General features: G+C 41.5%; 2 protein-coding genes across 7 annotated transcripts in view; one reads left to right on the plus strand and one right to left on the minus strand.

Moving 5' to 3' along the window:
* Positions 1 to 12,152, minus strand: part of LOC125311009 (serine/threonine-protein kinase TBK1-like) — a 13,344-nt gene extending 1,192 nt beyond the window's left edge. Inside the window, exons 1-7 of the mRNA XM_048268813.1 lie at positions 12,062 to 12,152; positions 10,728 to 10,834; positions 8,755 to 8,895; positions 7,086 to 7,215; positions 4,440 to 4,621; positions 628 to 788; positions 224 to 270 (exon numbers count right to left, since the gene is read on the minus strand). Of these exons, the coding sequence (XP_048124770.1) occupies positions 224 to 270; positions 628 to 788; positions 4,440 to 4,621; positions 7,086 to 7,215; positions 8,755 to 8,895; positions 10,728 to 10,814 (748 nt within the window). The 5' untranslated portion in view covers positions 10,815 to 10,834; positions 12,062 to 12,152. The remainder of the gene's footprint in view (positions 1 to 223; positions 271 to 627; positions 789 to 4,439; positions 4,622 to 7,085; positions 7,216 to 8,754; positions 8,896 to 10,727; positions 10,835 to 12,061) is intronic.
* A 9,383-nt stretch (positions 12,153 to 21,535) lies between these two features.
* The window catches only part of eps8a (epidermal growth factor receptor pathway substrate 8a), a 57,891-nt gene continuing 51,427 nt past the window's right edge, over positions 21,536 to 27,999 (plus strand). For 3 of the 6 annotated variants that reach the window (XM_048268005.1, XM_048268006.1, XM_048268008.1), the window contains exon 1: positions 21,538 to 21,835. The gene's annotated coding sequence lies outside the window, so the exon portion shown is untranslated. Of the gene's footprint in view, positions 21,836 to 27,999 lie in introns of all 6 variants that reach the window. The other 3 variants (XR_007196309.1, XM_048268002.1, XM_048268004.1) reach the window with 2 other exon arrangements.

The following is a 27,999-nucleotide window of genomic DNA, read 5'->3' on the forward strand; positions in this document are numbered from 1 at the left end:
TAAAACAAGGAACAATATTGAATATCAATATAATAAACATACATACATATACACACACACACATATATATACATATTATATATATATATATATATATATATAATATGGTTAGTTTAAAACAAAGACAAGAACAATATAGGAAAAACGTATTCATTTCTCCAGGATAGGAAAATTAGCCTCTTCTGCATGAACTTTGTAAGGAAAACGTTTTAAGAGTGGAAACCTGTAAACTGCTGCCTCTGGGGCAGGAGAATCTGAGTGTAATTCCACCTAAGATGTGTTATAGAGCAGAGAGTAGTCAGACGACATTCCGAAAGCCTACTGGATTTCTTCTCTTTCAGTGGCCTGATTAATGGCACAGGTCTTCTACCTACCATTCAACACTTCAGAGGTAGGCTGAATTATAAACCTGAAATTCTCTCTCTCTCTCAAAGAATAAGTGACAACACAGGGCAGGGCATTCAGGGCCAGTGTCACGACTCATTATGGTGATTATACTAGTTAGCTAGTTGAGTAACCTCAAGTCGTGAGGTGGTACAGTAAGTCTCATGCTGTAACTTAATAAAAGGGGCCACTAATGCTATGCCCCCAGATGTCCAGATGTCCCATCCTGAGTAGTGTACGTACATGACTTCCTTGTTCCGGCGAGGTCCCTCAAAGGGCCTGAAAGGTAGACTGCCCGTGGCAGCGTGGTAGAAGGTCACGCCGATGCTCCACAGGTCAACCGTGGCACCGTACTTTTTCTGGTGGTCCTTCCTCAGCACGGCACGCTCGTACATGTCTGGGTGCTAGAGGGCACACACAGACACACAGACACACACAAATAGATATGAGTAATTAGAGGGGAAAGTCTAAAGAATTCTTTGTAAATGTTAACTAGTGTTTGACAGGCAGATAACGTTTAAGGTCTGTATAAATGAATATAATTGAAAAGACATTTGTCTCTCTTAGTACAATAAAAGAAATAACCCACTTCAACCCACCCTACTACTGTCATAGGACAATTCCACGGAAAATGGATTAATGGAAAATGGAATGCATTTTTTCTCATGTACATTCTTCAGCCAAAATTAGCAAATGCTCAAATTTCATGTAATCATTCACATCATGCCATACCATCACATTTTATTGGCGTTATGGATGTTACAAAAATGTAATTTTCCATGGAATTGCCCCATACTTCATACCTCACTACAACACTCCTGCTAGATATATTGTCGCTTTAAATGGTGTAAAACAGTGATTTATTTGCATGGCTAGGCCGATGCCCGAGGCACCCCCATCGAAAAACTGTTTGTAGCATCGGCTAACTAGCGCCATATTTCTGAGTGCAGGGGACAAGCCGAGATGAGCTATGAGACATACGTTCACACTCGGTATCATGTTTCAACACACTCTAGGTCAATATCACACCGGAATTCTCCTTTAACTGATGTGCAAACAATACTATGTACGACCCTTGACCCCAGGGCCTAATCTAGAGCTGTAGAATACAGTATCTAGAGGCTCCGTCAGCAACCTGAGCTGAAGAACACACTTGTGTCCTTATTTATTATTATTAGCAAATTATTTTTATTATTATTAGCAAATTATAAATGTATTTCTGCATTTGTTGCTTCACTCTGTATGCTATACACCATGGTATTTCGTAGCATACAGCAGGGAAAATAAATATTGAACACGTCAACATTTGTTTCAGTAAGTATACTTCCAGTGAGGCTATTTGCATGAAATTTTCACCAGACATTAGTATTAACTTAGGTAATCCACACATATAAAAAAATCCAAACATTAATGTTCATAAGTAGAGTTATGAGTATAAAAGTGGAATGCCACAGGAAAAAAGTATTGAACACGCCTACTGAAATTTCTTAAATACTTTGTGGAAAACCCTTTATTTGTAATAAGAGCTTCAAGGCATTTCCTCTATGACGAAACTAATCAGTCGCAGTATTCAGGTGTGATTTTGGCCCATTCTTTTAAACAGATAGTCTTTTAATATTGAAGATTCCAGGGGTCCCTCTTGTAAATCCTGATCTTTAGGTAACTTCCAAAACTGTTCAATTGGATTTAAGTCAGGGCCTGAATTTCCTTTCTCTGAAACCAATTGAGAGTTTCCTTTGCTGAATGCTTTGGATCATTGTCCTGCTGGAAGGTCTAGCCATGTCTCATCCTCATTGTTCTGGTGGATGGCAAGATTCTCCCAGAAAAAATGGCTCCATTCATCATTTCTTCAACTGTATAAAGTCTGCCAGTACCATGAGATGAAAAACAGCCCCACACCGTGATGCCTCCACCTCCAAACTTCACTGTTGGTATGGTATTTTTAGGGTGATGCACAGTGCCATTTCTCCTCCAAATATGGTGTGTAGTATGACTTTCACTTTATATATTTTTTTATTTTTCTCTGAAATTTTAGGGAGGGTGTTCCTCCCTTTCCTCAATGAAGGAGCCTCCTCTGATATATATACATATTATTATATATATATATATATATATATATATATATATATATATATATATATATATATATATATATATACGGAAAAACGTATTCATTTCTCCAGGATAGGAAAATTAGCCTCTTCTGTATGAACTTTGTAAGGAAAACATTTCAACAGTGGAAACCTGTAAACTGCTGCCTCTGGGGCAAGAGAATCAGAGTGTAATTCCACCTGAGACGTGTTATAGAGCAGAGAGTAGTCAGACGACATTCCGAAAGCCTACTGGATTTCTTCTCTTTCAGTGGCCTGATTAATGGCACAGGTCTTCTACCTACCATTCAACACTTCAGAGGTAGGCTGAATTATAAACCTGAAATTCTCTCTCTCTCTCTCTCTCTCATAAAGAATAAGTGACAGCACAGGGCAGGGCATTCAGGGCCAGTGTCACGACTCATTATGGTGATTATACTAGTTAGCTAGTTGAGTAACATCAAGTCGTGAGGTGGTACAGTAAGTCTCATGCTGTAACTTAATAAAAGGAGCCACTGTGCTATGCCACCCCCAGAGATGACCATGAGATGAAAAACAGCCCCACACCGTGATGCCTCCACCTCCAAACTTCACTGTTGGTATGGTATTTTTAGGGTGATGCACAGTGCCATTTCTCCTCCAAATATGGTGTGTAGTATGACATCCAAAGAGTTAAATTTTGCTCTCACCTGACCAGAATACATTCTCTTAGTATTTCATAGGCTTGTCCAAATGTTGTGTAGCAGACTTTCAATGAGCTTTGACATGTTTTTCTTCAGTAATAGAGTCATGTGGGGTGAGCGTGCATAGAGGCCATGGCGGTGGAGTACATTACCTATGATTTTCTCTGTAACAATTGAACCTGCTGCCTCCAAGTCTTTCTGGAGTGGTCCTTGGCTCTTAGGCTACACTTCTGACTATCCATCTGACTTCCTGGTCAGAAATCTTGTGAGGAGATCCTGTGCATGGCCGATTGATGATGCAGTGATGTTCCTTCCACTTGCAGATAATGGCTCCAATACTGCTTACTGGATGATTCTGAAGTTTTGAAATGCATCTGTAACCAGTTCCATTGATGTTTTGCAACAATAATGTTGCAAAGGTCTTGGAAGAGCTCTTTGCTTTTACCCATCATGACATGTTTCTTGTGTGACAACTTGGTAACGAAAAACCTTTTTATAGCTCAGTAACCCAGCTTACATTAATTTGCACAGATAGGAGGGATAATTACTCTCTAACTATGTATAGATTCCAGCTCGTTCCTTGCCATTCCTTGCCTTTGTGTACTGTTTTTTCTTAGTGTGTTCAATACTTTTTCCCTGTGCCATTCCACTTTTTTACTCATAACTCTACTTAGGGACGTTAATGTTTGGATTTTTTAATATGTGTGGATTACCTAAATTAATACTAATGTCTGTAGAAAATTTCATGCAAATAGCCTCTCTGGAAGTATACTTACTAAAAAAGATGAAAAGACGTGTTCAATACTTATTTTCTCCGCTGTACTTTCAAAAGGCAACACACAAGACTTAATTTACCAAAGATATGCATATATATGTGACTAACATAAGTAATACATGTATAGAATTACTTACATTATTACATTATGATATAAATGTAACCAACTAAACTAAACCAACAGTTTACATTCACATTGAGATTAAGATGATAAGAGAATGACAGAAACAACACCATATCTTGAACTTGGCAGCTGCCCAAAGAAAGCCTGGTTATTTTGAACTTAGGTCCAAAGGCCTTGCTCAAGGGCACTTCAGCCGTGTCTACTGGTCGCGGTTTGAACCGGCAACCCTCCGGCCCCACGGCTGCCCCTTCAGAAGGACAGAACAGACATGAATGGAGGGAAAGAGCAGGATGGGGAGCTCCAGGCCATGAGCCCGTTCTTCATGAAAACACATGGGAGAACAAAAGCGCTGGAAGGAGAAAAAAAACGGTTGTCCAGCTCACCAAATATTCCTCTGTCCCGTATAGGGACACAAACTGCTCATCGTCCTCGAGTTCCCGGGCCGCCCCAAAGTCTGTCAGCTTGTAGACGGAGCGGCCATCCTCCCCGATCACACGCATGATGTTCCCCGGCTTGATGTCTCGGTGGACGATGCCGTACTCCCGAAGGTGGTTCATTCCAGCCACTGAAGCACAGAGACCATTATTCAGCTATGCATGTGATCAAATATAAGCTACCTGTATTATATTCTATTTAGCTGCTTTGGCATAGTGCAGCGGTAGCATCTGTGTGCCTGGGTCCAGTGACCATAAGTCTGTCCCGAGGTCATTTCCTGGGGTCATTCTCTCTTCCACTCATCATTTCCTGTGTACTCTCCACTGTCCCGTCAATAAAGACTTAATATATTCATTAGTTTTTTGTTTACACTTGATTTCCTGAGTTGCAAACGGATTTGCTTTAAACAGTAGGGCATATGATTTAACACTAATTGCAGTGTCAGAGTGGGGATGGTGTTATTGACATGCCAAGGATTCTCTAAAGATTCTTTGTAATGTAGAATACTGGGGCCGTATTCACAAAGAATTTTATGGCTAAAAGTAGCACCTAAGTCTGGGACAGCTTAAAAGAAGTCGAGAGGACTCCTAACTCACGAAGACCTATTCACAAACAGCTTTTTGTGGCATTTCACGTTGCGATGTTTTGAAATGCGTATGCGGCTGTAGGAGCTTCCAATCGTGAGGGAACAATTTCGCACTGGATGCAATAACACAACCAACAACAACCAAAACTAGCCTACTCATTGTCAACATGTAAATTAAATGTAACGTTTCATTGTGAATCAAATTAAAATTTTCTCCTCTTTGCAAACGTAGGCATATGGTGACAGATTAATTTAATAATGTTGCAAAGATACTGCATCAATCCGTATGTTTCATGAGGCTACTAGGCTATTTGTTTTGCCTTACTCTTTATTCATATAGGCTAGGCCTTTTTATTCAGTTATTCATCATCTTCTGTCCTTGTGTAGCGAATGCATTCTCAGACCTGTCACTCATCATCGACAGGCTATCCACAGGCATGTGTTAACTAATTCAACCCTGAAGACTGAACTGACTGATTTGTATTCACTCCCTTACTGTGCACTGTAGGCAATAATCTGATCGTCACTATGCACTATGCAATAGTCCAGTCAGAATCTTAAATTATAATCAAATCACTGGAACCGCTGATGTTCAGAAATACCTAAATCGCAAAAATAATCCCACACAATACAACACAACACAACAACTTTCAATCTTAAATGAAGTAGACATATTATTCTAATCTGGCCACCTCCACCTGAGGAGCAGATAATGATCCTACTTGCTCACAAGGACAGTAATCTGGCATATTTTCCATCCCAGCATAGCCTACTACAGCAAGACATACAGTAGCATTACAATAATCGTTTAACCACAGATTCTAACCAGATGCCTCCATAGTGGAATCAGAGTTCAAAACAATGGAAAAGTGAAAGCATTTACCACAGGAAGGGCTGGCCCTTTAAATAGGCCCTAGTCAGAATGAAACTATTTTCCTAACTCAAAGTATTGTCCCAACCTACTGAATATGTTTATTCAGTTATTCATCATCTTCTGTCCTTGTGTAGCGAATGCATTCTCAGACCTGTCACACATCATCGTAAGGGAGGTGTTTGGAATCATAGAGTAAGGTCTGAAAGGCTTTGTGAATAACTTTTAAGAGAAAACTCCAAGCTAAAATCTTTTAGTGCGATTTAGGAGTACTCCTAGTGGTAAGATAAAAGGCTTTGTGAATACGGCCCCTGAAAACTATTGACAGGCTATCCACAGGCATGTGTTAACTAATTCAACCCTGAAGACTGAACTGACTGATTTGTATTCACTCCCTTACTGTGCACTGTTGGCAATAATCTGATCGTCACTATGCAATAGTCCAGTCAGAATCTTAAATTATAATCAAATCACTGGAACCGCTGATGTTCAGAAATACCTAAATCGCAAAAATAATCTCACACAATACAACACAACAACTTTCAATCTTAAATGAAGTAGACATATTATTCTAATCTGGCCACCTCCACCTGAGGAGCAGATAATAATCCTACTTGCTCACAAGGACAGTAATCTGGCATATTTTCCATCCCAGCATAGCCTACTACTGCAAGACATAGCATTACAATAATCGTTTAACCACAGATTCTAACCAGATGCCTCCATAGTGGAATCAGAGTTAGGCCCTAGTCAGAATGAAACTATTTTCCTAACCCAAAGTATTGTCCCAACCTACTGAATATGTTATCTATTATGAAATCTTTTTTTTATATCTTAATTATCTACAGCCAGTGTGGTTTAGTTGTATGATCTCATAAGTGACAAAGATGACATTGAAGAATTGCATCCCTTACAAGCTGCACAATTATTCCCTCGGCATCTAGATCTCACTGAAGTGAGACATTTGAAAACACTGTGACGAGGAATGATATATACTACTACATCCCACTCTTTTGTGAATAGGAAATGAAAAAAAAAGCAGTAATAATAAACCATCCAAAATGGAGATCTTTTAAAAAGTGTCAACAGCATATGCCTTAGCAATAAATACATGTCAAGTGTGTTTTGCTTCCTTACCGACATCCTGCAGCACAATGAGGAACTCATCCTCTGGGAGGCCATAGGCGTTCGATGACTCTTCAAGGACAGTGTAGAGGCTGCCGCAGGGACAGTACTCCATCACCAGCACCTTGTGTCGGGTGTTCGACTGGGAAATGGAAAGAGCAGAGGTTTGACACAATAACAGAGACAGCCTGTGAGGATGAATCCTTATAGTAGGGTCCATTTGGCCAGCCATTAGTCAAGTTGTGGATAATGACGTTCACTGTTGGCCTGGGATGCGCTGACATATCCATTCAATAGGCTAGTACGTCTGCTGATGCACTAGCAATGTTCTATGATGTCATATGTGCGGTTGACTTCTGTTTCATACTCACTCCCATATTTAACTTTCAATTAAAGAACAAAAGAGTGAACAGATCTCCTATAAACTGATTTTGCATGTGCATTTCAAAACATCACAATGTCACAATGTGGAATGAAGCATACAAAACATCTGCTTTATGATATGTGAAATTGGTCTTAGACTAAGCTCACCCAGACTTCGGTGCTATTTTTATAGCTAAAATGCTTTGTGAATTACTCTTGCCGATTACTTACTGAATAACTATTACAGCACACACACACACACGAAGGAAGTGCTGTTACAACATTGTCCACAAAAAAAAACAAGACCAAAACCAATCCTCCCACACATAAGGTTGCTGCAGAGAGCAAAGGAAGAACAGCACTCGCTTTGCAGTGGTACACTGCCTGGCTTGCACATGTTTGTGTTATGACAAAGGGAACTGCTTTTAATCCACGTTCCTCTCCAAACACTCGATACTCAACCTTAGTCATCAGCTGAGTTAGCCCAAAAGTACAGATGACAAAAGAAAGGATATTTTTTTTTAAAAAAAGGTGTGTGCACATTTCATAGTAAATGTGATAATTTAATAATAATTTAGCAGATAGCCCTTGACTGTAAAATCAACAAGGATGCTTGGAAACAGGTTATGGCAAATAATGGTAAATATGTCAGGAAAATTCTATTAAAAATTCTGCACGGACACTACTGGTGACCAAGGGGGCATTTCAAAACAGGACTAATGAGCAGGAATACATGTAACAAAAAAAAAAAAACATGGGCAAGAGGAACCTTGCCGGTATCTCCATGTTTATGCCTTTTGGGAGATAACACAGAAATATGAAATTTGACAAAAAAAGTGCCTATTCAGTTCTGATGGTTGCAAGATGGTTGATACTGCAAGAGTTATACTGAGATATTGGAAATCACCTACACTCCCAACACCGCAAGAGTGGAAAGTTCTGAGTGAGACAGTATCATATGAGGTTATGTAGGGGCAAAGGGCCTGGGGATGTGAGATCACTTCATGGCTCAGTTGACTTCTAACAAGCTTTTCTGTATGGTGTACAATATGAACTGTTGTCTAACATGTTTATAAACAAAAACAAATTGATTACAAAAAGAAAGCAATCAACCTTGTTGAGCATTTGGAGAGTGTGAAAAAACTATACTAAAAGGTTTCAAAGTTAACGCAAGATACGTGGAACCAGTTCTAAACACAAGGATCACACACATATTAAAGAACCCACTCGTAGTCTACGCAAGCTACACTGATGGCGTGTCCTTGTCCTGGCGTCCATGTAGCTTTGCGTAAACTAGGAAACAGCCAAAAACTCTCACCTCCTCCTCCACTGCAAAGAGTTTCACAATGTTCTTGTGGTTGAGCTTCTTCAGCACCTCAAACTCCCTCATCTGCACGTCCAAGGGTCGCAAAAAACTCAAGTTGTTGAAGACCTTGACGGCATAGAGGTCACCGGTTTTCTGCATGGGAGGTGCGGGACAAATACAAACAATGAGGAGACAGAGAGGAGATGAAAACAAAGTCTTTCAAACTCCATACCTAGTTGCATTTGTATTTGATTAACAGAGAACAGTGTAACAGTGTAAACAAAAACACTTGCACAACACCCATCATAAAAACATACAATTTATGAAATCATGGATTTTCTAAGATCCTAAAATCCTATTGTTTTCCTATCAGTTTACGAAGCAATTTATGCTTCATTCTTAAGTATATATATATACTTAAGGGGGTATCTGTGTATCTATCTATCTATCTATCTATCGATAGGGCAGGGCACAGGGCAGTGGCATACAGCAATGAAGGACGTCTGTGCCATGAGTAGGGGGGCAGTTATGGAGTGGCTGTCCCCAGCTGCACGCGTCGCAGGGACAGCTGAGTGAGACGCAGAGCAGATTGCTGCACGCGGGACCGCTGAGGGGAAATCCCCAGCTGTGGTGTGCTGGTAATTTGGGGCCCCGCAGGTCACATGACCCCAATAGCCCCAGGAGCTGGAGCCAGACATACAGCCATGTAGAGCGTGGGATGCAATGTGCACTGCAAGCAAATGCCCAGAACAGATCTCTATCTTTGACATCGCAAAAATAAAAAACAAACGGTGATTCTTAGACTGTTCTGGTATGTGTGGCACTGTGACACCCACAGCACCTTAGTGTATCAGTGTGATCGTAATTTGAAACGTCTTTTTCACTACAAACAGCAGTGCTTTCCACATGAAAACTCAGTAGAGTAGACAGGAGGAGGTGATGGTGAATTTGTCAACTTTTGACCAGAATGCTGCCATTAAATAAATTATGTAACTGTGTCAAATACCAAAATTAGAGATACATATTAGGTCAAACTTTAGAGCTCCAGACATATGGATATGACTCAACAGCAACCAGGGCTACGCACAACAAAATAAGGCTGCATACTACGTCTGTGACTCATAGAGAAAATACTACCTTTTTCATGACACTCGGAATTCAGAGGTCAATACTTGTTCTACTTCGATACTCTCTACAGATTCTCTGTCTTTTAGCAACAACATGACCCACAACACACAAGACCGTTCATACCTTGGCAAATCTAACCATGTGAATGACATTGCAAATACAGGTGTTCATTTCAAGCCATTAGTTTTGCAACTAACTGGAAAATTTAACTTGTAATTAGGATACTGAACAACCTAACTAATTTGTTTTTAGAATATATTATAATTTGATTTGATCAGACTTAAGAAGAGCTCTGTATAAGGCCCTTGTAAATAAGCTGATCTATCGACATTCTAAGGCAGTTTTGTTGAGAGATATAAAGACACATACCATTGCATAATAAAAACCTAACTGCACATGACATCTTTGTCAAAGAACTGTGGTCTGTTATACTCAAAAATCATGGGTTTAGTCCTGGGAGGGTGACAGTGAAACAAATGCTACATTGACTTCCTTTGGGGTGTACAGAGTGTGAGCAGCTGCTGAATTTAAAATGGCACAAGTCAAACAAATTCAGAAGATAGAGGGGAGACAAACAATGAGAACAACTCAATCACACACACACACGCACACACGCACACACACACACACACACACACACAATTGTGAAAATGTCAAGTGCTGCAGCCACCAGAAAGAGACAAGCTGTGGTTTCCCGTCTGATAAACTGCCAAACTGTGGCAATGTGTCTCATCCTCTTCTTAAATCAACCGCTCAAACACTTGCTATCTGATGCTACTGGAGCATACCTAACCACACCAGCCTGCTTTAGGAGGACATGCTCCTGTTTTCTGCACACTGAGATGTTGTTGACCTACCTTGTGCCTTCCGCGGTAGACATTTGCAGTGGCCCCCTGACCCAGAAGGTCTGATATTAGCCACAGATAATTTGCTGTGCTTTGCATGATGACTTCAAAAGCAACAGCTGGTGGGGAAAGAAGCAGATACGTAATTAACATTATGTTGACAATAGAACAATTCCTTCTATTAACTTGACTATATTTTCTTTCCATCAAGTAGCGTTGCAGTGTAGGGTTGCATTCCCCAATGTAAACCGGAATATGTGTAATCAGAATATGAAGGCTTTTGCTATTCTTTGTTATACAGTAGACAGATTCAATAGACACACAACCAATGCTGATGGAAATTGTTTTTTTGTACAGTATTAAGGTGTGCATCATATTCAAACATGAACCAGTGACTGCATACTGTCATGTTCATGCTAGAAATGTAACATGCTAGAAATTGAATACACATACTAACTAGACAATACTCCATAAAATCAACAAAAGTAGGTGAAGTAGGTGAGTACTGTGACAGAAGTTATTGAAGGGATATAGCGAGTTTACTAAACAAAATAACAATACAATAACAATTTGAATGCTACAGTTAACGTTGGCCAATAATGTCCAGGTATTATATGACACCATTTTAAACAAACGATCGAATGATATAATTGACGATAAATCTTACTATTTCGACATACGGAGCTGTCCCGATGTGCAGTGCGATATAAATGAGCCGACGTCACACCAGTGGGAAATTCCCCCCGAGATTAAAAAAGCTTGTGTCCAACAACCTAGAACGTGTCGGAGCAACGTTTTAAACCATTTAATTTCATGACAAATTGTATAATAAAATAATAAATATTTGATCACTAGTCATGCAAAAAGAGTAACAACACTCAAGTTCAGTGTGCTAGCTAGCTAATATACTGAAAGAGGACATCTAACATGTCAGATGAAAAAGCTAACCATGAATGCTACTATGAACTATAGCCTATTGCTAGCTAGCTTGGGGGTCCTCTCCGACCAAGATTTAACATTTATGATTCGCAACTATCCACAATATAATTGCTTAAAGTAAATTATGACAGTTAAGGTCATCTGAGTTATGAAGACTACGATACTGCTACTTATGCATAAACAAACGTCCAGTGATTTCTTGTCCATAATAACACTAGACATTCTAGCTAGCTACTACTACTACTACATGCTGGGGCATTCGTTGTTCACTTTAAGGGAAAACCTGTACGTAGGCTACGTTCACTTAAATTATACGTTAACTTACAAATACACAAAGTCTGTAATGCAACTGACATTTGGATTAATAGTAGTTTTATATCAGATCATACTTATGTTTATTTCCTTACCCCGACAATGCCAACCTGTCTTCCGTTTTCTTATGTTGACATCATAGTCACGGGGCAGGAAAGATTCAATCAGGATCACAGAATCACAAAAAAGAGGCGGGTCTTGTTTACCGTAATTTCTAGTAGAACGAATACCGAAACCATGCAGTAAGAAATGAAAAACAAATTAGACGTCTTATTCATGTTTTGGCAATGGACGTTATTTATTCCGACATGATAGATTGCAGATCTGATCAATACTTTCTTTAATTAGCCTAGATCGAGCTCATGTATTTCGTAACTTTTGCCTATCAGGCCTTGGTCACAATCTAGAAACGTAGGCTAAAACGAAACTTAAGAATCAACTGTTACCACGACTCAAAAATCTTAGGCTACTTTTAGAGAAAAAGCATCACAGGCCTATTGCCTGATTTGTAGGCTAGTCACTAATGGTACGCATTAGTAGGCTAGTCAATGATTTCAGAAGCTAGTCCAATTAGATACATTTTTGGCATACAAAATACAACTCCTTGCTTAGCAAAAAGGTGTCAATGTAAGCGCTTGTCAATGTAAGCGCTTTTTTTTTTTTTTGTTACATTTGCTGTATTTTTTTTGTTACATTTTTTTTTTGTTACATGTTTGTGCGACCCCTTGTGGTAGGCTAGATAGACTAAAAAATGATTTTGAAATCAGATGGCTTTTTTCTGGGCTATTACTGCTGCGAATATAATGGTGGCAGAGAAGAGGATGCTTCTCAAGATGGTGTAGACTGAAACATCTCGTATTCCCTAAATTATAGGCTTGTTAAGCGGAATAGTAGCCTATCTTCAATTAATCTCCCCAAATGTTCCTCTGAGAGACAGAAAATCATCCCTACTGCCTACAAATTTCCAATAACCTATAGGCCCATAATTCTTCTCTTTGCTGCAGTGATGTGGCTGGTGACTGATGTGACTTATCTTTTTATCTTATTTTTACTTTTATGTGTGCAGCCCACATGCAAAGGGTGGTAGGCTACTATTGTGACAGCCAAATTTCCTTCAGGATGAAGTAGTTCTCATCTTATCTGAAACAGTTATATTCTGAAATTAAGACCATCACCATTGACATGCTACATTTTTGGGTAGCCTCGGTATGCAGAAATTCAGGTTGGATGTCATCGCAAACAATCCTTCCTCTCCAGCGCACAAGTTTTCCAAAATCAGAATCAGCTTTATTGGTGTGTAGTGTGCAGCTGAGGATGATCGCTTCCTTGTTGTCCCTGCATGACGCGAACTTCTGGGTACTCAGATTATGTCAAGGGTCATAATTATATTATTATGTTATGATCATAGATTATGTCATGGTTGTGGACCCCTCAACAGACACAAGCAAGATGCAATATACAGTTGAAAGGGTGGGAATAGTGCAATATCAGTATAGGCTGAGGTTTATGATTAAAAATAAATATAGTGCAAGGCAGTTCAGTGCAATGATCATGTATTAATAATACTATTGTAACTGTAAGGTTGAAGTACACATGAGGTAGATGAGCAGACTTGTTCAGTATGAGGGTGGGGGCTGTTACTGAGTGTTCAACAGAGTGACTGCTTGGGGGAAGAAGCTGTCTTTGTGTCGGCTGGTTTTGGCAAACAGCGCCCTGTATCGTCTGCCAGAGGGAAGGAGATTGAACAGTTTGTGACCAGGATGTGAGGGGTGTGTAGAGATTTTAGCTGCCCAGGTCCTGGATGGAGGGAAGGTCAGCTCCAATGATCCTCTCTGCAGCCCTAATTGTCCGTTGCAGTCTGGCCCTGTCCCGTTTGGTGGCAGACCCAAACCAGACAGTGATGGAGGTGCAGATGACAGACTGAATGATGGGTAAGTAGAAAGTGATCAGCAGCTCCTTAGGTAGTTTAAACTTCTTTAGCTGTCTCAGGAAGTATAACCTCTGCTGGGCCTTTTTCTGGATAGTGTTGATGTGGAGAGACCATTTTAGGTCCTGTGAAATGGTTGATCCCAGGAACCTAAAGGAATCCGCATTGGACACTGTCATTCAGAATGGCGAGGGGGGGGGGGACTTCTCCTAAAGTCCACTGTCATCTCCAGTCTTCTTGGGGTTAAGCTCCAGGTGGTTCTGACTGCACCACTGGACCAGCTGTTCCACCTCCTGCCTGTATGCAGACTCATCACCATCCTGGATGTGGATGCCAGACCTTGATGTAGGACCAAAATGTTTGAGACCAATTTTATCAGAACTATAGTCATAAGGTTTAGGGATAATTGACATTTGTATTGTTTGTTTTTGAGGTTGTGAACTGACAAGCCACAAATGTCTAATTCCTTATCTTCCGCACACAAATCTCCAACTCTTCAAAACATGCAAAGTTGCATAGCATAGCGGTTGCAAAGAAGAGAAAAGACAATGCATGCTGAAGATAACAGAACCAAACAGATGAAAATAAAGAGCTTGGTTCCAAAACGCTATAGAAAAGTCCGTTTAGGCAAGTCCCTCCATTCAGTGGCCATATTGCAACGCTTTTTGGGCACTTTTCGGGCATCTATTTCTGGTACAACTGTGCATGCGCAATGCTTCACGTATCACGACACACCAACCTCGCTCCAGCTGCGAGATCACAACACATGATTGGCACGATGTATTCAAAACATACCACATGATTGGCACAATGTATTCACATGTCAACTTTTGGCGACGGAATGGCGTAGACGACTGCCATGTTTGTGTTAAGAACTAACCCCATACATTTCTATGAGAGATTATTCAAACGCTGTGTCTCCTCATTAGAAAGTCTCTGGCTATATAGCCTATCCTCCATTTTAATACATTTTCACAAATCATTTGTTTTAATTTTGTTTTCTAAGTAATTTCAGTGGAAATGTACTGTAGTTGTTGGTTATTGTTATTTTATTTTAACTGCAATTTGATTGAAATACACAATTAACATGACTTGTTAACATGGCCTACTGTTTTCAACATGACTTGTTAACATGGCCTACTGTTTTCAAAAATGGATTTATAGCGTTTTGGAACCAAACTCGCCCAAGAAAAAATTAACTGTACAATTTCACAGTAAAACAGTGGAATTTATAGTTCAACTTAAATGTTTTATAGTTCTATCATTGCCTTTACAGTTTGACCATGAATATATCTTAACTTGACTATGAACTCTCGCATTACTATGAACTTCTTGGTCGCACTTCTAATGTGCTGTAAACTTTAAAGTTAGCGATATTAATGTCCCCAGCACTGACAGGGGAGCCCAGAGCGGCCTCTCCCCAATAATGCTATATATTATTAGGGAGATGGCCCCCAGAAAGCCCCCACCCCCCTCCCAATAATAGGCCTACTCTATATTATTGGAGGGCCCAAATTGTCCAGCAGCGCCCCTGCAGACACATAATGCAAGTAAGCATTGATTCAATTCAATTCAATTCAACTTTATTTCGCCATGTATGTAGAGATACTAGGAATTTGATTTGATCTTCTCCATGCAGGCAACACAAAGTGCAACAGAAAGACAAAAATAAAGACAAAAAAAACCCCACAATACAAGGACAGACAAGACCATTATGAGCAATAAATTAATAGGAATGTAAATAGTTTTGTGTTAAATAAAAATAAAGTGCAATGAAGCCCAAGATGTTTTGGGCAGAAAAGCCCTGTACCGCTTTCCAGAGGGGAGAAGATTAAACAGACTATTGGCAGGATGAGAAGGGTCGGCTACAATCTTCACAGATCTGTTAATGGACCTGGAGCTGTACAGGTCCATGATGGTGGGGCAGGGGGCAGCCGATGATGCGCTCTGCTGCCCGGACGATTCTTTGTAGCCTGGCCTTTGCACGGGCTTAACGGCAAACCAGACCGTGAGGGAGGATGTTAGCACACTCTCAATGACCGCTCTGTAGAACTGTACCATGATGGGGGGACTGACCTGTAGTCCTTTTAGGCGGCGGAGGAAAAACAGGCGCTGCTGGCCTATCTTCACTAGTTGGGAGATGTTATTGTCCCATTTGAGTGTGTTGGTGATGGTTGTGCCCAGGAACTTAAAGTCCTCTACCACAGTAACAGATGAGTTGTTATATAGATAGATAGATAGATACTTTATTGATCCCCAAGGGGAAATTCAGTTAATGACCAGGAGGATGAGTCGGGGGCTTTTTGCGGAAGTCCACTATCATCTCCACTGTTTTGTTGATGTTCAGCTCCAGGTTACTGACTGCACACCAGGACTCCAGGAGACTGACCTCTCTGCGGTAGGCTGACTCGTCGTTGTTGGAGATGAGGCCTATTATGGTGGTGTCGTCCGCATATTTGATGGTTTTGACAGAAGGGTCTCCAAAGGTGCAGTCATTGGTGTACAGAGAGAAGAGCAGGAGGGACAGCACACAGCCCTGGGGGGCACCGGTGTTAACTGTGCGGGGCTGTGAGAGATGTGGGCCCAGCCTGACATACTGAGTCCTGTTGGTGAGGAAGTCTGTAATCCATGAGCAGAGGAGGGGGTGAATGTTCAGATGGGTCAGTTTGCTGTGGAGGAGGTCAGGGATGATGGTGTTAAAGGCAGAGCTGTAATCCACAAACAGGAGTCTTGCGTAGGTATTCCGACTGTCTAGGTGTTGTAGAATGAAATGAAGTGCAATGTTGATTGCATCGTCAACTGAGCGGTTGGGTCTGTATGCAAATTGAAGGGGGTCCATGAGGTGGTCGGTGGATGCTTTGAGATAAGAGAGGACCAAGCGTTCAAATGCTTTCATGACTACAGAGGTGAGGGCGACTGGTCTGTAGTCATTCAAGCAGGTGATCTTGGGCTTTTTCGGCACCGGAATGATGACAGCAGATTTGAAGCAGACAGGTACTCGGCATAGTTCTAGTGACTGATTAAAAATGACCGTAAACACTGGGGTCAGCTTGCTGGCACAGTGCTTGAGGGTAGCAGGGGACACCATGTCTGGTCCCCGCGCTTTCCTGATGTTCTGACCTTTGAAGAGCCTCCGAACCTCATGCTCCAAGATGACCAGTGGAGCAGGTGAGGTGGTGGCAGGGGGGATGGAGTGGGGGGACCCACGTGGGGCTTCAAACCTAGTGCAAAACACATTGAACTTATCTGGTAGATTTGGGTCGGTGGAGGCTGGTAGGGGTGGGCTTTTTGTAGCCCGTGGCAGATTGTAGGCCCTTCCAGACAGCTCTGATGTTCTTATCCCCGACCTGTTTTTCAATCCTGGCCTTATACAGCCCCTTAGCATGGCTTTGCTGAGTGCATATTTGGCCCTGGTGTGGGCAGCCTTGTCTCCGCTCCTGTGGGCCGCCTCCTTCTCTCTCCTCCATAGCTTTACTTCCTTATTGAACCATGGCTTACTATTCCCATAGATGACAATAGATTGTCTGGGAATGCAGAGTTCCTCACAGGAGTAGATGTAGGACGAGCATGTGTCTGCATACTCATCAAAGTTATTGCATGGCAATTTAATAGTTTCCCAGTCTGTAATGTCAAGGCAGGCTTGTAGTGTTTCAGTTGCCGCAGGTGTCCATTTCTGTACAGACCTCTTGATCGGTTTTTGTTTTTTGAGTTGAGACCGGTATGTGGGGATGAGTTTAATCACAGCATGATCGCTATTGCCTAGTGGCGCGGGCACAAGCGTGATATGCCTCTTTGATGGTAGAATAGCAATGATCAAGAGTCTGTTGAGTCTGTTGAGAAAGTTGAGTGCCTAACTTTGTGACACCACCAAGGGGGTGTCTGCCAGTGTGTGTGTGTGTGTGTATGTGTGTATGTGTGTATGTGTGTTTGGGAAAGTAGTCAATTTTGCATTTCACCCAAGAAGAAGTATGTCTGCTTTCTAAAATGTCCATATATTTGAATAATGGTCTTCAACTTAGTGGTAATCTTGATAAAACTCCCTTAAAAAATCCCTTACACAGTTATATTTTGCTCATTAGTTGCTCTATGACTGTAAGACCTGAGACTGTGCAGGCTGCACGTTCTGAACAGACACGCCCACTTCAGCCCTGCACAGCTTCCCCGGAGTTTTAGCTACACCTGGGACTAATCACCAATTAACCTCACCCTTTATATTCACTTGAAGCACCTCACACCAACGTGAGGTATTGTTGTTTGTGACTCTACTAAGCCTGTATAGATTTGATTCTGAACTCTCGTTTTTTGACCTGTTTGCCTGAACTTGGATTACTCTTTGGATTCTCCCTTGGATTGTTTATTGGATTTGTGACCAGCTACGTGAACTTTATTAAATCAATTTGCTTGCTGCATTTGAGTCTGAGGTTCATTCGTTACAATGACATACAGTACACATCCCAAAAAGCCACAATGAAGAGTAATGAGGGAAAAAAATGACCATTATAAACAAGAAAGTAACACTTACTCACAATCCCTAACTGCTGTAGTTAGGACCATAACTTACAATTCATGGGTTTCATGAGGTCCCTTTCCACAGGTGTATAAAAGCAAGCACCTTGATTATCAATGCAGGCTGCATGGTGCTTGATTAATATGGAAAGGGACCTGATGAAACCCGTGAATACTTAAGTTCAGCCCACATGATATTGAGTTGACTTCAAAACCAAAGATGAAACACTGTTAAGTTGAAAATGAGCTCTCCTTACTGACATCTGTAGCTGAAGCCTTGTATAGGTACTCTGTCACTGTCATAATCTAAAGGTTGTGAATTTGATCCTTACACAGGGTATGATGCAGTTTATTAACTGTAATGATAAACCATGGTTATCGTGGTTACCCCCCAAAAAACAATCATGGTTAATTTTCGTAAGGGATAACTTAGAACCATGATGTGCCAACTTCTAAGTTCAGCGATGATGTTCCCAAGTGTTTGTAAAGAACTGAGACGATTTGAGAAACTACATGTTTATTGAGATGATCAGAGAAACTACATGTCCATTGCATGTCAAAGTGTCAATATCCATTGTGTCTGGAGATATCTCAGGCTAATCAGACAGTGAGATAAAAATGACAAAATAATGATTGAGATTGCATTATGGGAAAGTGCTTGGTGCAGCAGATTAGCCATTTTGTATTAAGCAACTAAAACTGCTGGATTCACCCCCCACCCACCCACCATGGTTTCTAAATCATTTGTGACCCACCCACACAATGAACCTCTGTTTAGATAGATGATAGATAGATAGATAGATAGATAGATAGATAGATAGATAGATAGATAGATACTTTATTGATCCCCATGGGGAAATTCAAGGGTCTCAGTAGCATACAGACATCTCACACAACATGCACTTACAGCAGAAATGGTAAACATAAGTATAAGTATAAACATATAACTAAACTCCACTGTACAATAAAGACAGTACAAGATAAGAAAACTAACAAAACTACATACTAAATACACTATATAAATTAAATTAAGAAAGTCCAATGTGCTTGAGGGTGATCAAGCATACAGTAAGACGCTTGTAGTGACAGGGCCGGGACTGGTAATGTGCTAAAGGGAGTGTGTCATGGTGAAGGTGCAAAAAGTAGTCCAACCATAGTCCTTTAGTTGTGTGCATGGCAAGGTGCTCAAGAGAGTGAGTGTCATGGTGAAGGTGCAAAAAGTAGTCCAACAATAGTCCAACAGTGCAACAGTGCAAGAGTAAGGTCTAGAGACCAGCATAAATAATATGGACAAATAGGAGAGTAAAGTATAATGTAGACAAGGTAGAGTAAAAAACTATTTCAGTGCAAGAACAGGTTGAGGTAATAGGGTTATAGTCATTCATTCATTCAGTATTGATACAGTATTGTATCAGTTTAGGAGCTAATCACCCCTTTTTCACCTCCTTTTCAGCGCCAGGATGCCATCTAGTGATAACTAGACATGAAGACACAACAACTAGATATAAGGGAGATTAATATGTTTAACTTATGTAGACTATTGGTCATATAAAATGCAAATTTGTATTCTTAAATTCTTAAGAATTCATGTTTTCAAGTTTAAGTTGAATTTTTGTTTCCTAAGAAGCCTTTCCCACTTATGTCTATGTGTACAGTATATGTATGATATTGTGTATTTCTTCAGGTTGTATATTAAATAGTTTACCTCTCAAACACAGAGACAGACAGACAGACAGACACACACACACACACACACACACACACACACACACACACACACACACACACACACACACTACTAATGTTACCTCTTTAATAATATCACAAAAGGGTAGGCAATCCATTTGTTTGCAAAGTCCCGTGAAGCGGGGATGGATTACTGCACGGGCCTACCGGGCCCAGGCCCAGGGGCCCAAGAGATCAGGGGGCCCTTGGGCCCAAGCCTTTGCATGGACTCATTGCCTCAATATCAGGATGTAGGCTATGAATCAGATTGAATTAAAGTATTGGCCATCCCCAAAATGCACCAGAATACAGGAAATCACATCAAACAAATGAAAAACTTTCTGGGGGAGGACCCCCAACCCCCCTCCCACACATGCGACAATTAGTGGGGGGGGGGGCCTTAATACATCTTGGCCCGAAAGTTCATAATCCGTCCATGCCGTGAAGGAGGCAGATTTTGATATCAGGAACACAGCCAAGGTTGCTAAAGTCACAGGCAGCCTAAGGCCTGTAGGATAAAAACTATTGCCTTTTAAAACTATTGCCCTTTTATGCTTTAAAGTCGTGGCCTGGTTAGGGCTTCGGGATTGGAACCGAAGGGATCCCCGACAAGTGGGAACGGCTGAAGTGCCCTTGAGCAAAGCACCTAACCCCTCACTGCTCCCCGAGCGCCTCTGTAGCAAGGCAGCTGAGCTCACTGCTCCGGGTTAGTGTGTGCTTCACCTCACTGTGTGTTCACTGTGTGCTCTGTGTGCATGGCCGGATTATGAACTTTCGGGCCCCTGGGCCCAGATGTATTAAGGGCCCCCTACTTATTGTCGTATATGTGGGAGGGGGGGTTTGGGGGTCCTCCCTCAGAAAAAATCTTAATTTGTTTGATGTGATTTCCTGTATTCTGGTGCATTTTGGGGATGGCCAATACTAAATTCAATCAGATTCATATAGCCTACATCCTGATTTGTTCATATTGAGGCAATGATTCCATGCAAAGGCTTGGGCTTCAGGGCCCCCTGACCCCTTGGGCCCTGTAGGCCCGTGCAGTAATCCATCCCTGTCTGTGTGATCACTAATTCACGTATAGGATAAATGCAGAGACCAAATTTCTTGCATGTAGGCTATACTTGGCCGAGAAACCTGAACATTTACATAGCCTATGCAAGAACGTACTTAACTTCTTCTAAACGTGCAGAAAAAACACCTTACTGGTGAAAATAAACAAGTTATTTGCTCATTTTACTAATTGTGGCTTGATGACAAAAAATGACTCTAATCAAAGCTGTCATGGTGTCTAGAATGAAAATTCGAGGTGGTTTAATGTAATCTTGAAATAAACTTGCCTTACATTTTGACGTAAAGAAATTACGCTCGTGCCCATGCTCGGTCGTTGCGGTAGAGGGCGTTAATGGCTTTGCTGTCATGCAGAGGTGAGGCGGACCTTCAGTGAAAAAAACACACACATAGTAACAGTATCCTCGTCCACCAAAGAGTCCTCGGTTGGACTACGTTGCGTTACTCTGTGAGGCAAGTTGCCTGTTTGTGTGTCCAACTTCTCACATCAAGTCGATGTATGCGGCGGAAGAAAACGGGTTGGACGTCTAAGTGACCGCAGCAAGACTTCCAGGCCATCCCTTAGTTCATTTCTGTCAAATACATTTTGTTTGTGCCATGCGGTAACCCTGGATAGTGGAGAAGCTGCATCTTCCCAAAGCAGGTAAGGCAAATGGGTTCCTTTGATAGCTGTGTAGAGGGATATTTTATTTGTTCCTTACACAAAGGTGACATTGTTCTCGACTCAAACTCCTAACAAGTGTGTGTCATGAAGCGCATTCTTTGCGCCACGAATTTACTCTATTAACACATAAGTTTTGGCTATATAATTTTTTCCCTTTAATATTAGTTGCCATATACTTAGCTACCTAGGTTACTATAAGATAACTGTCCATCAGTCCCTGGCAATATAAGATGATGTAAATATATTTTAACGAAACGTAAGGTACAATTCTGTAGCCTATGATTGTTGAACGGACATTGTCAAGGATACTAAAGTAACCGGCCGCACCTTATGAGCAATTTGATAGGTTAATGAAGACATGTTCAAGCACACCTGCACAGTGCACGCTGACTAATTCGGTAACCATAGTAAGCTTTGGATTGGAACCACGCGGTAAATTTTAGGTGCATGTCAAGGTGGTTGCAATAAATTCAAAGCAGGTTAGGAATCAAATGCATTTACAGGTTATTAGGAAACAATGAGTGGATTAGGTTCCACATTACAGTGTAAGTAAATGTGTCAGTGTGGTCCAGAGTGATTTTTGTTCAGTGTTTTTTTTTTTTCTGTTCAACATGACCAATCTTTCTCTTTTGGCTCATCTAAAGACTTACAATCGCTATTTTCTAGGACCGACGTGAGAAAAGCAACATATCTATCAGATCTGGGTCCGCGAAAAACGATAATGCAGCAGTGCTTTGTCTCTCGGAAAACGCTTGTCTGGAGAGGGGTGTGCGCTGTTTATGTAGCCGGGGTTATAGGAAGGGTCTTGTGGTTATCAAGGCGCGTGTTATCACTAACGCAACATAACCTAAGGACATATAAAATGCAACAGCTGCCATGAGTTCTCAAGGCGAGCCTACACAAACATCCTCTAGGCTACTCAAAATGTCATTCCGCCTCATAAGGGTGTGTTCCATGAAAGTTGAATGGGAAATGAGTTGCTGATATACTGTAGGCAGTCATTTGAAATTATCAGCTTCTACTTGTTACCCCATCCACTTCGCTGACCACAGAGCAGCTGCCTGTGTTTGGTTTGCCTGTACTCACTCACATATCTCAGCTTTTGTTTTGCCCCTCTTGCTCCCTTGAAGTGCCTGGCACGAGGGCCTGGGAAGAGAGTGTGACTTTTGGAATGTTATGCAAGTCTCCAAATACTCGGCATGCCCTCTGTCTGAGGAGCCTGTAATGGCATTCAATGGTTTCTTTAAATCTGAGCCTGTTTATGGAGGGACAGCCCTTTTCCCTTTTTGAAAGTGGGAAAAAGAAACACACATACCCTAAACTGGACCTGTTGAGTGAACACTCCAATGTGGATTATTCTAATCTTTCAAACAAGTGCAGTGCCATTGTTGGTGGTATTTTCTCACCAAAGGAAACTACCTCTAAACAGTTTCCAGTATTGCTAGTACACAACAACATAGTTTAGTCTCCCTTTAGAGATCACATTTTGCATCTTTATTAATGTAGACCTAAGATGTTATTAGAGCACATATAGCCTACTGTACCTCCGAAAATAAAATTCAGATAAGTCTTAATGTATGATGTATCAAGCAGTGCTTTAACCCACCCTCACCCACCCAACCCTTGTCACTTTCTATGTAACCTTCATCAAAATAGAGATTTTCGTGCTTTACTGGATGCGTTGTGCCTGCAATGTCTTAATGCAGGACAAAGGAAATGGTTAATCATTTTAAAAAGGATAAGAAAGCTCACTGGAAAGCCTTATGTCTCTGGTGATCTTGCTCAGTAATTGGTGTTATGTAGGTCCCTCTGGTATGGGGTTAAATCAAGAGCCAGGTTACACAACCATAATTCCTCTTTACCTCCAACTCCTCTTCTTGCCCTATCGAAAACATGACACTTGTGATTCTCACCCGGTGTAGTTCAACCTTGCAGCCACAGTGCTGTATACTGGATTGGTGAAATGAATAAGGCTCACATTACTTAGTTATTATTAACACGCAGATGTGATGATAATCCTTTGCTCCAGAAAACACCTTTGTCTTCCCAAAAGGAATATCACTGTGGAGAAGAGAAGAGGGGACCTTTGATCTGGAGATGAGCTTTGTAACCTTATCTAACCATGGCCTTGCAGAGCTGAGAGTTCGTTAAGTAGTGTTAGTTGGACACCGCACATTCAGACACTGCAGAGTTCTGCCCTAACTTACAGCTGCAGCTGAAAGCGGCTGGTCATCTGGGACAGCGAGAGTCCATGTGAAACTTCATTTTGGCCAAAGTCCCAGCATTCTGCAGTATTTTTGGATGTTCTCAAGCCTTGTTATTCTCTGCGTTGGCCAGAAAAGCAAATCTCGCACAAACGAAGCCCTCATGCTTGCAGAAGGCCAGTGCGTTCTCCATCGTGGATTGTTTATCAGTGTGATTATGTGAATTTTATAGCTGGTTGTTTGAGTAAAACCTTGTGTTTGCCAGCGACACATGTGTGTCAGGCGATCCAAATACCTGTCAGCTGGCAGTTCTTGACACTGGCATTTTCAACATGTAAATCTGCTATAATTGGTGCTAGTGGCTCTTGTCTGCTTCCTTCAGGCGTGGCTACCATAACACCCCCATCACTGTGCTATGCACATGCAAAGTAATTGGTTGGCAGGGAGGCCCGTGTCTATGAAAGTTTCCTGTGAAGTTATGGATTTGCTTGGATTTTCCAAGGCTGGTGAGTTTCCCCAAAAAGCACTGAATTTAGTGATGGGATGGTGATAGAATTAAACACAAGCATCAGCTGATATGGAGACCCTATACAGATAAAAAAAAAAAAAAAAAGGATACTGTCCAGTTTTTGCTATTTATTTATTTATTTATTTATTTATTCATTCATTCATTCATTCATTCAATGGAATCAAGTAAAACACTAGTTCAGTATGGGAGTATCATGAGCACAGTTACCCGAGGAGCTGAGAATCCGGGGGGTATTAACTGGGGGGTGAGGGCCCTAATCGGGAGTTTACCAAGGGGAACAGATGGTGAGGGAGAGAGCGAGAGGTCTGAAAGCTGAGTTCCGGCTAAGCATGCTCATTGCTCCCAGAGAAGAGAAAGAGGCTTTGGTGTCTTCATGAGGACAAGAGGAGAGTGGGGGGAATAAACATTACACAAGGCTGTTGGGGAGGAGTGAGGATGAGGTGGTGAAAGTGATGAAGTAGTTGAAGAGTGGATCGCTAAATTGTCTGAACAGTGCCGCGTGAATGAAGAATACTACATTAAGTGAACACATGTTAGGGAAAGACTGTTCGTAAAGGTATGTGTTTTGATAGTTATTGTACTGTTCTAGGGAAGTTTCATTATTGGAAAATGTTTTACATCAATGTGTGATGCTGTGTTTTTGTCAGGGATTTTGTTGATGGCATGACAAACTTTGTATCCATTGCATTGTAGACTTGCCTGTGATGTATTCTAGGCCAATGAAATATCGGTCTCCGTTTATTTAAACACACACACACACACACACACACACACACACACACACATACACATAGGGAAGCCCGTGCCTTACACTGTTATAATATAACACAAACTGTCAGTCTGGATATATGTACACGATAGAATTCCCACAAGGAATGCCTTGAGGCCTCGGATTGCAAGTGGATCTCTAAGAAGATCATGGTGGCTGTGGAGGAGATTGACTGGGGTCTACTTACATCAGAGCAGAGGGCTCAGTGTCAGCGCTGTGGTTAGACAGAGATGATGGAGAATGACTGATGTCCATCTGTTACTGTTCTCTGGTGTAAACACCACAAAGACGCCAAATTATGCTTGAAAAGCCTGTGAACGTCTGGAACAAGTGACTAATTGAATTGGAGATTTGGATTTCCATGAAGTACATAGGTTACATCATTTTGAGTTGTATAGTTAACAGTTCAATTGTGTAATTTTAACCATTTACAATGTGCCAATTTGTCTGCAAGTAGGAATTTGCTTAATGAACTTGATGTGAACTGGATTTTTCTCTTCCACTATTGTGTCTTTACTGTATTTACTTGGATTAAATGAGAAATCCGGCGAGTTTTTCACATAGATCTTCGTTTCTCAAGGTCACCGAGTATTGTTGGTACAAAAAGAACTCGAAAACAATCGTTTTTACCTAGCTCGAGTTGCTACAGCCAGCAGCTAATGCAGCCAGGCATCTACAGTGTTATGCTTTGTGGGTATGTAAATGGGAGCTCATGGACATACCCCCAGAGTGTAGCACTGTAGTTGCCTGGCTGCGAGAATCTATGGGAAAACTCACCGGATTTCTCCTTTCAGGTCCATATTGAACAGCTCTCTTGAAACAGAATTTATCATTCAAACAAGCACCCCCACACACACACACACACACACACACACACCATCACCACCACCATCATCATTACCATCATTTCTTTTCCTAATCAGTGTCATTGACATTGAGCTCCCTTCTGTTTATGTGGTAATAGTGGGTTGTGATGGCAACCAACGAGTGTAGAGCCATTTGGGCTGCCTTCGGCTCCATTGAAGGGGTTTCCTCCACTCTTATCTCTGATGTCACCTAGGCCCTTGATTGTTGTCTATTCTTAGGTCCGCTGTATTATCCTAGGGCTGCGGGTGTTGCTAGTGCACAGTAGGCCTGCCTATTGTTGCCTGCCTTGTTCCTGTTGGCCAGCGTCCGACCACACATAAACACAGCAGAGTGAGACAGTCCTGCACATAGTCTTGGAGATTTCCACGGACAGGGAAGTGGTCTGATGTTAGGGTGCTTCTGTCGTGCTCCTGGCAAAGAGGAAGATCAATGTAAATGATCTCGTATTCAGTTGTATCCAGGTGTTGGCTAATCAACTGTATGTTCAAGCGTCTTCCTTTTCTGTTGTGTAGATCTGTGTGATGTGCCTGTGCTCATACACAACATAGCTGAGATGTTCTACAATCTTCTTTTACACGCCTTCCATTCACATCCTGCACGTTTGAAAGGGAATTATACATTGACAAAATGAAATGGCATGAAAGTTATTTACCACCATGAAGAAATGGAGGTGAAATGGAAGGACTTTTTCCCTCTCGCAGTGCTGCTGTTATCACTGCTGCGTGTAATTTGATTTGGGACTGGGAGTCAAGCTGAATACTGAATGAGATCACCCTGCTGTCTTATCTGAATTGGCCTCATGCATTCATCACTGTTACCCCATCACACTAAATTCCACAGCAGACCTTGTGGGATCCATTTATAGCATGTCCTGGTCTTCGTTTCCAGTGCCACAATCTCTATTTACTTCATCAAAGTGCAGTGTAAGCACAATGCCAGGGGGGCCTATTATCCAGTAGTTATATGTAGCGGTGTCACATCCAGTATTGGGAAAGATGCTGACTCAGTCAACTGACAAAAAAAAACAGAGCCCTACAAAAGAGAGGGAGAATGACCAGGCCATTATATTTCATGGCCAGGATAGAAGCAGCGTTGTCATATTATGTTAGGCTTTTGTGGTGCTGGTCTTAAATTTGTCAGATTGGGTGTTCTTCAGTAAGACTAACATCAGTTGGAATAGCGATCACTGTCACCACAAGAAGGTTCAATGGGTCTGTCACAGGGGGATCTTAAGTTCCTCTTTGAACTACAAGAACTCGCCTCTTCTAGATCAAGATGGTAGTATCCAGGTAATATTCACAGACAGGGGTCTCATTGAGAAGAGACAGAGGGGGAAACACTGCGGCTTTCACAATCTCCTGTCAAGCGTTGACCTTCCTTTGTCCGTTAGACTGGACTCTCTTGCTCAAGAGTGTACCAGAGCTGAATGGGCACTTCTGCAGTAGGTCTGCGCCGTCTCACCCATAACAACCAGACTCGTATTTTGCTTTTGGTTGGTTTTTGGGATGGATCCAGTAGCAGAGGCGTCCTGGGGATGCTCCCTGTTCCTCTTTTTGTTTTCTGTCTTGATTCACTACATCCTTTCATGCTTGTTTTTATTTTCTGTAGTGCTCTTTGCAAGTTCCTTTTTTGCAGTGTAGTGGTTTCAAAGATCAACAACACGGCATGGAAAAAAAGAATGAACAAACACTACGCTTCTCTCTCCCCAAGGAAATCTTCCAAAACGACACAACATTTTTTTTTTTGTTGTTGTTGTGAATCGCAGAATATTTGT

The sequence above is a fragment of the Alosa alosa genome, chromosome 17 (assembly GCF_017589495.1).
Source record: "Alosa alosa isolate M-15738 ecotype Scorff River chromosome 17, AALO_Geno_1.1, whole genome shotgun sequence".
Lineage (NCBI taxonomy): Eukaryota > Metazoa > Chordata > Actinopteri > Clupeiformes > Clupeidae > Alosa > Alosa alosa.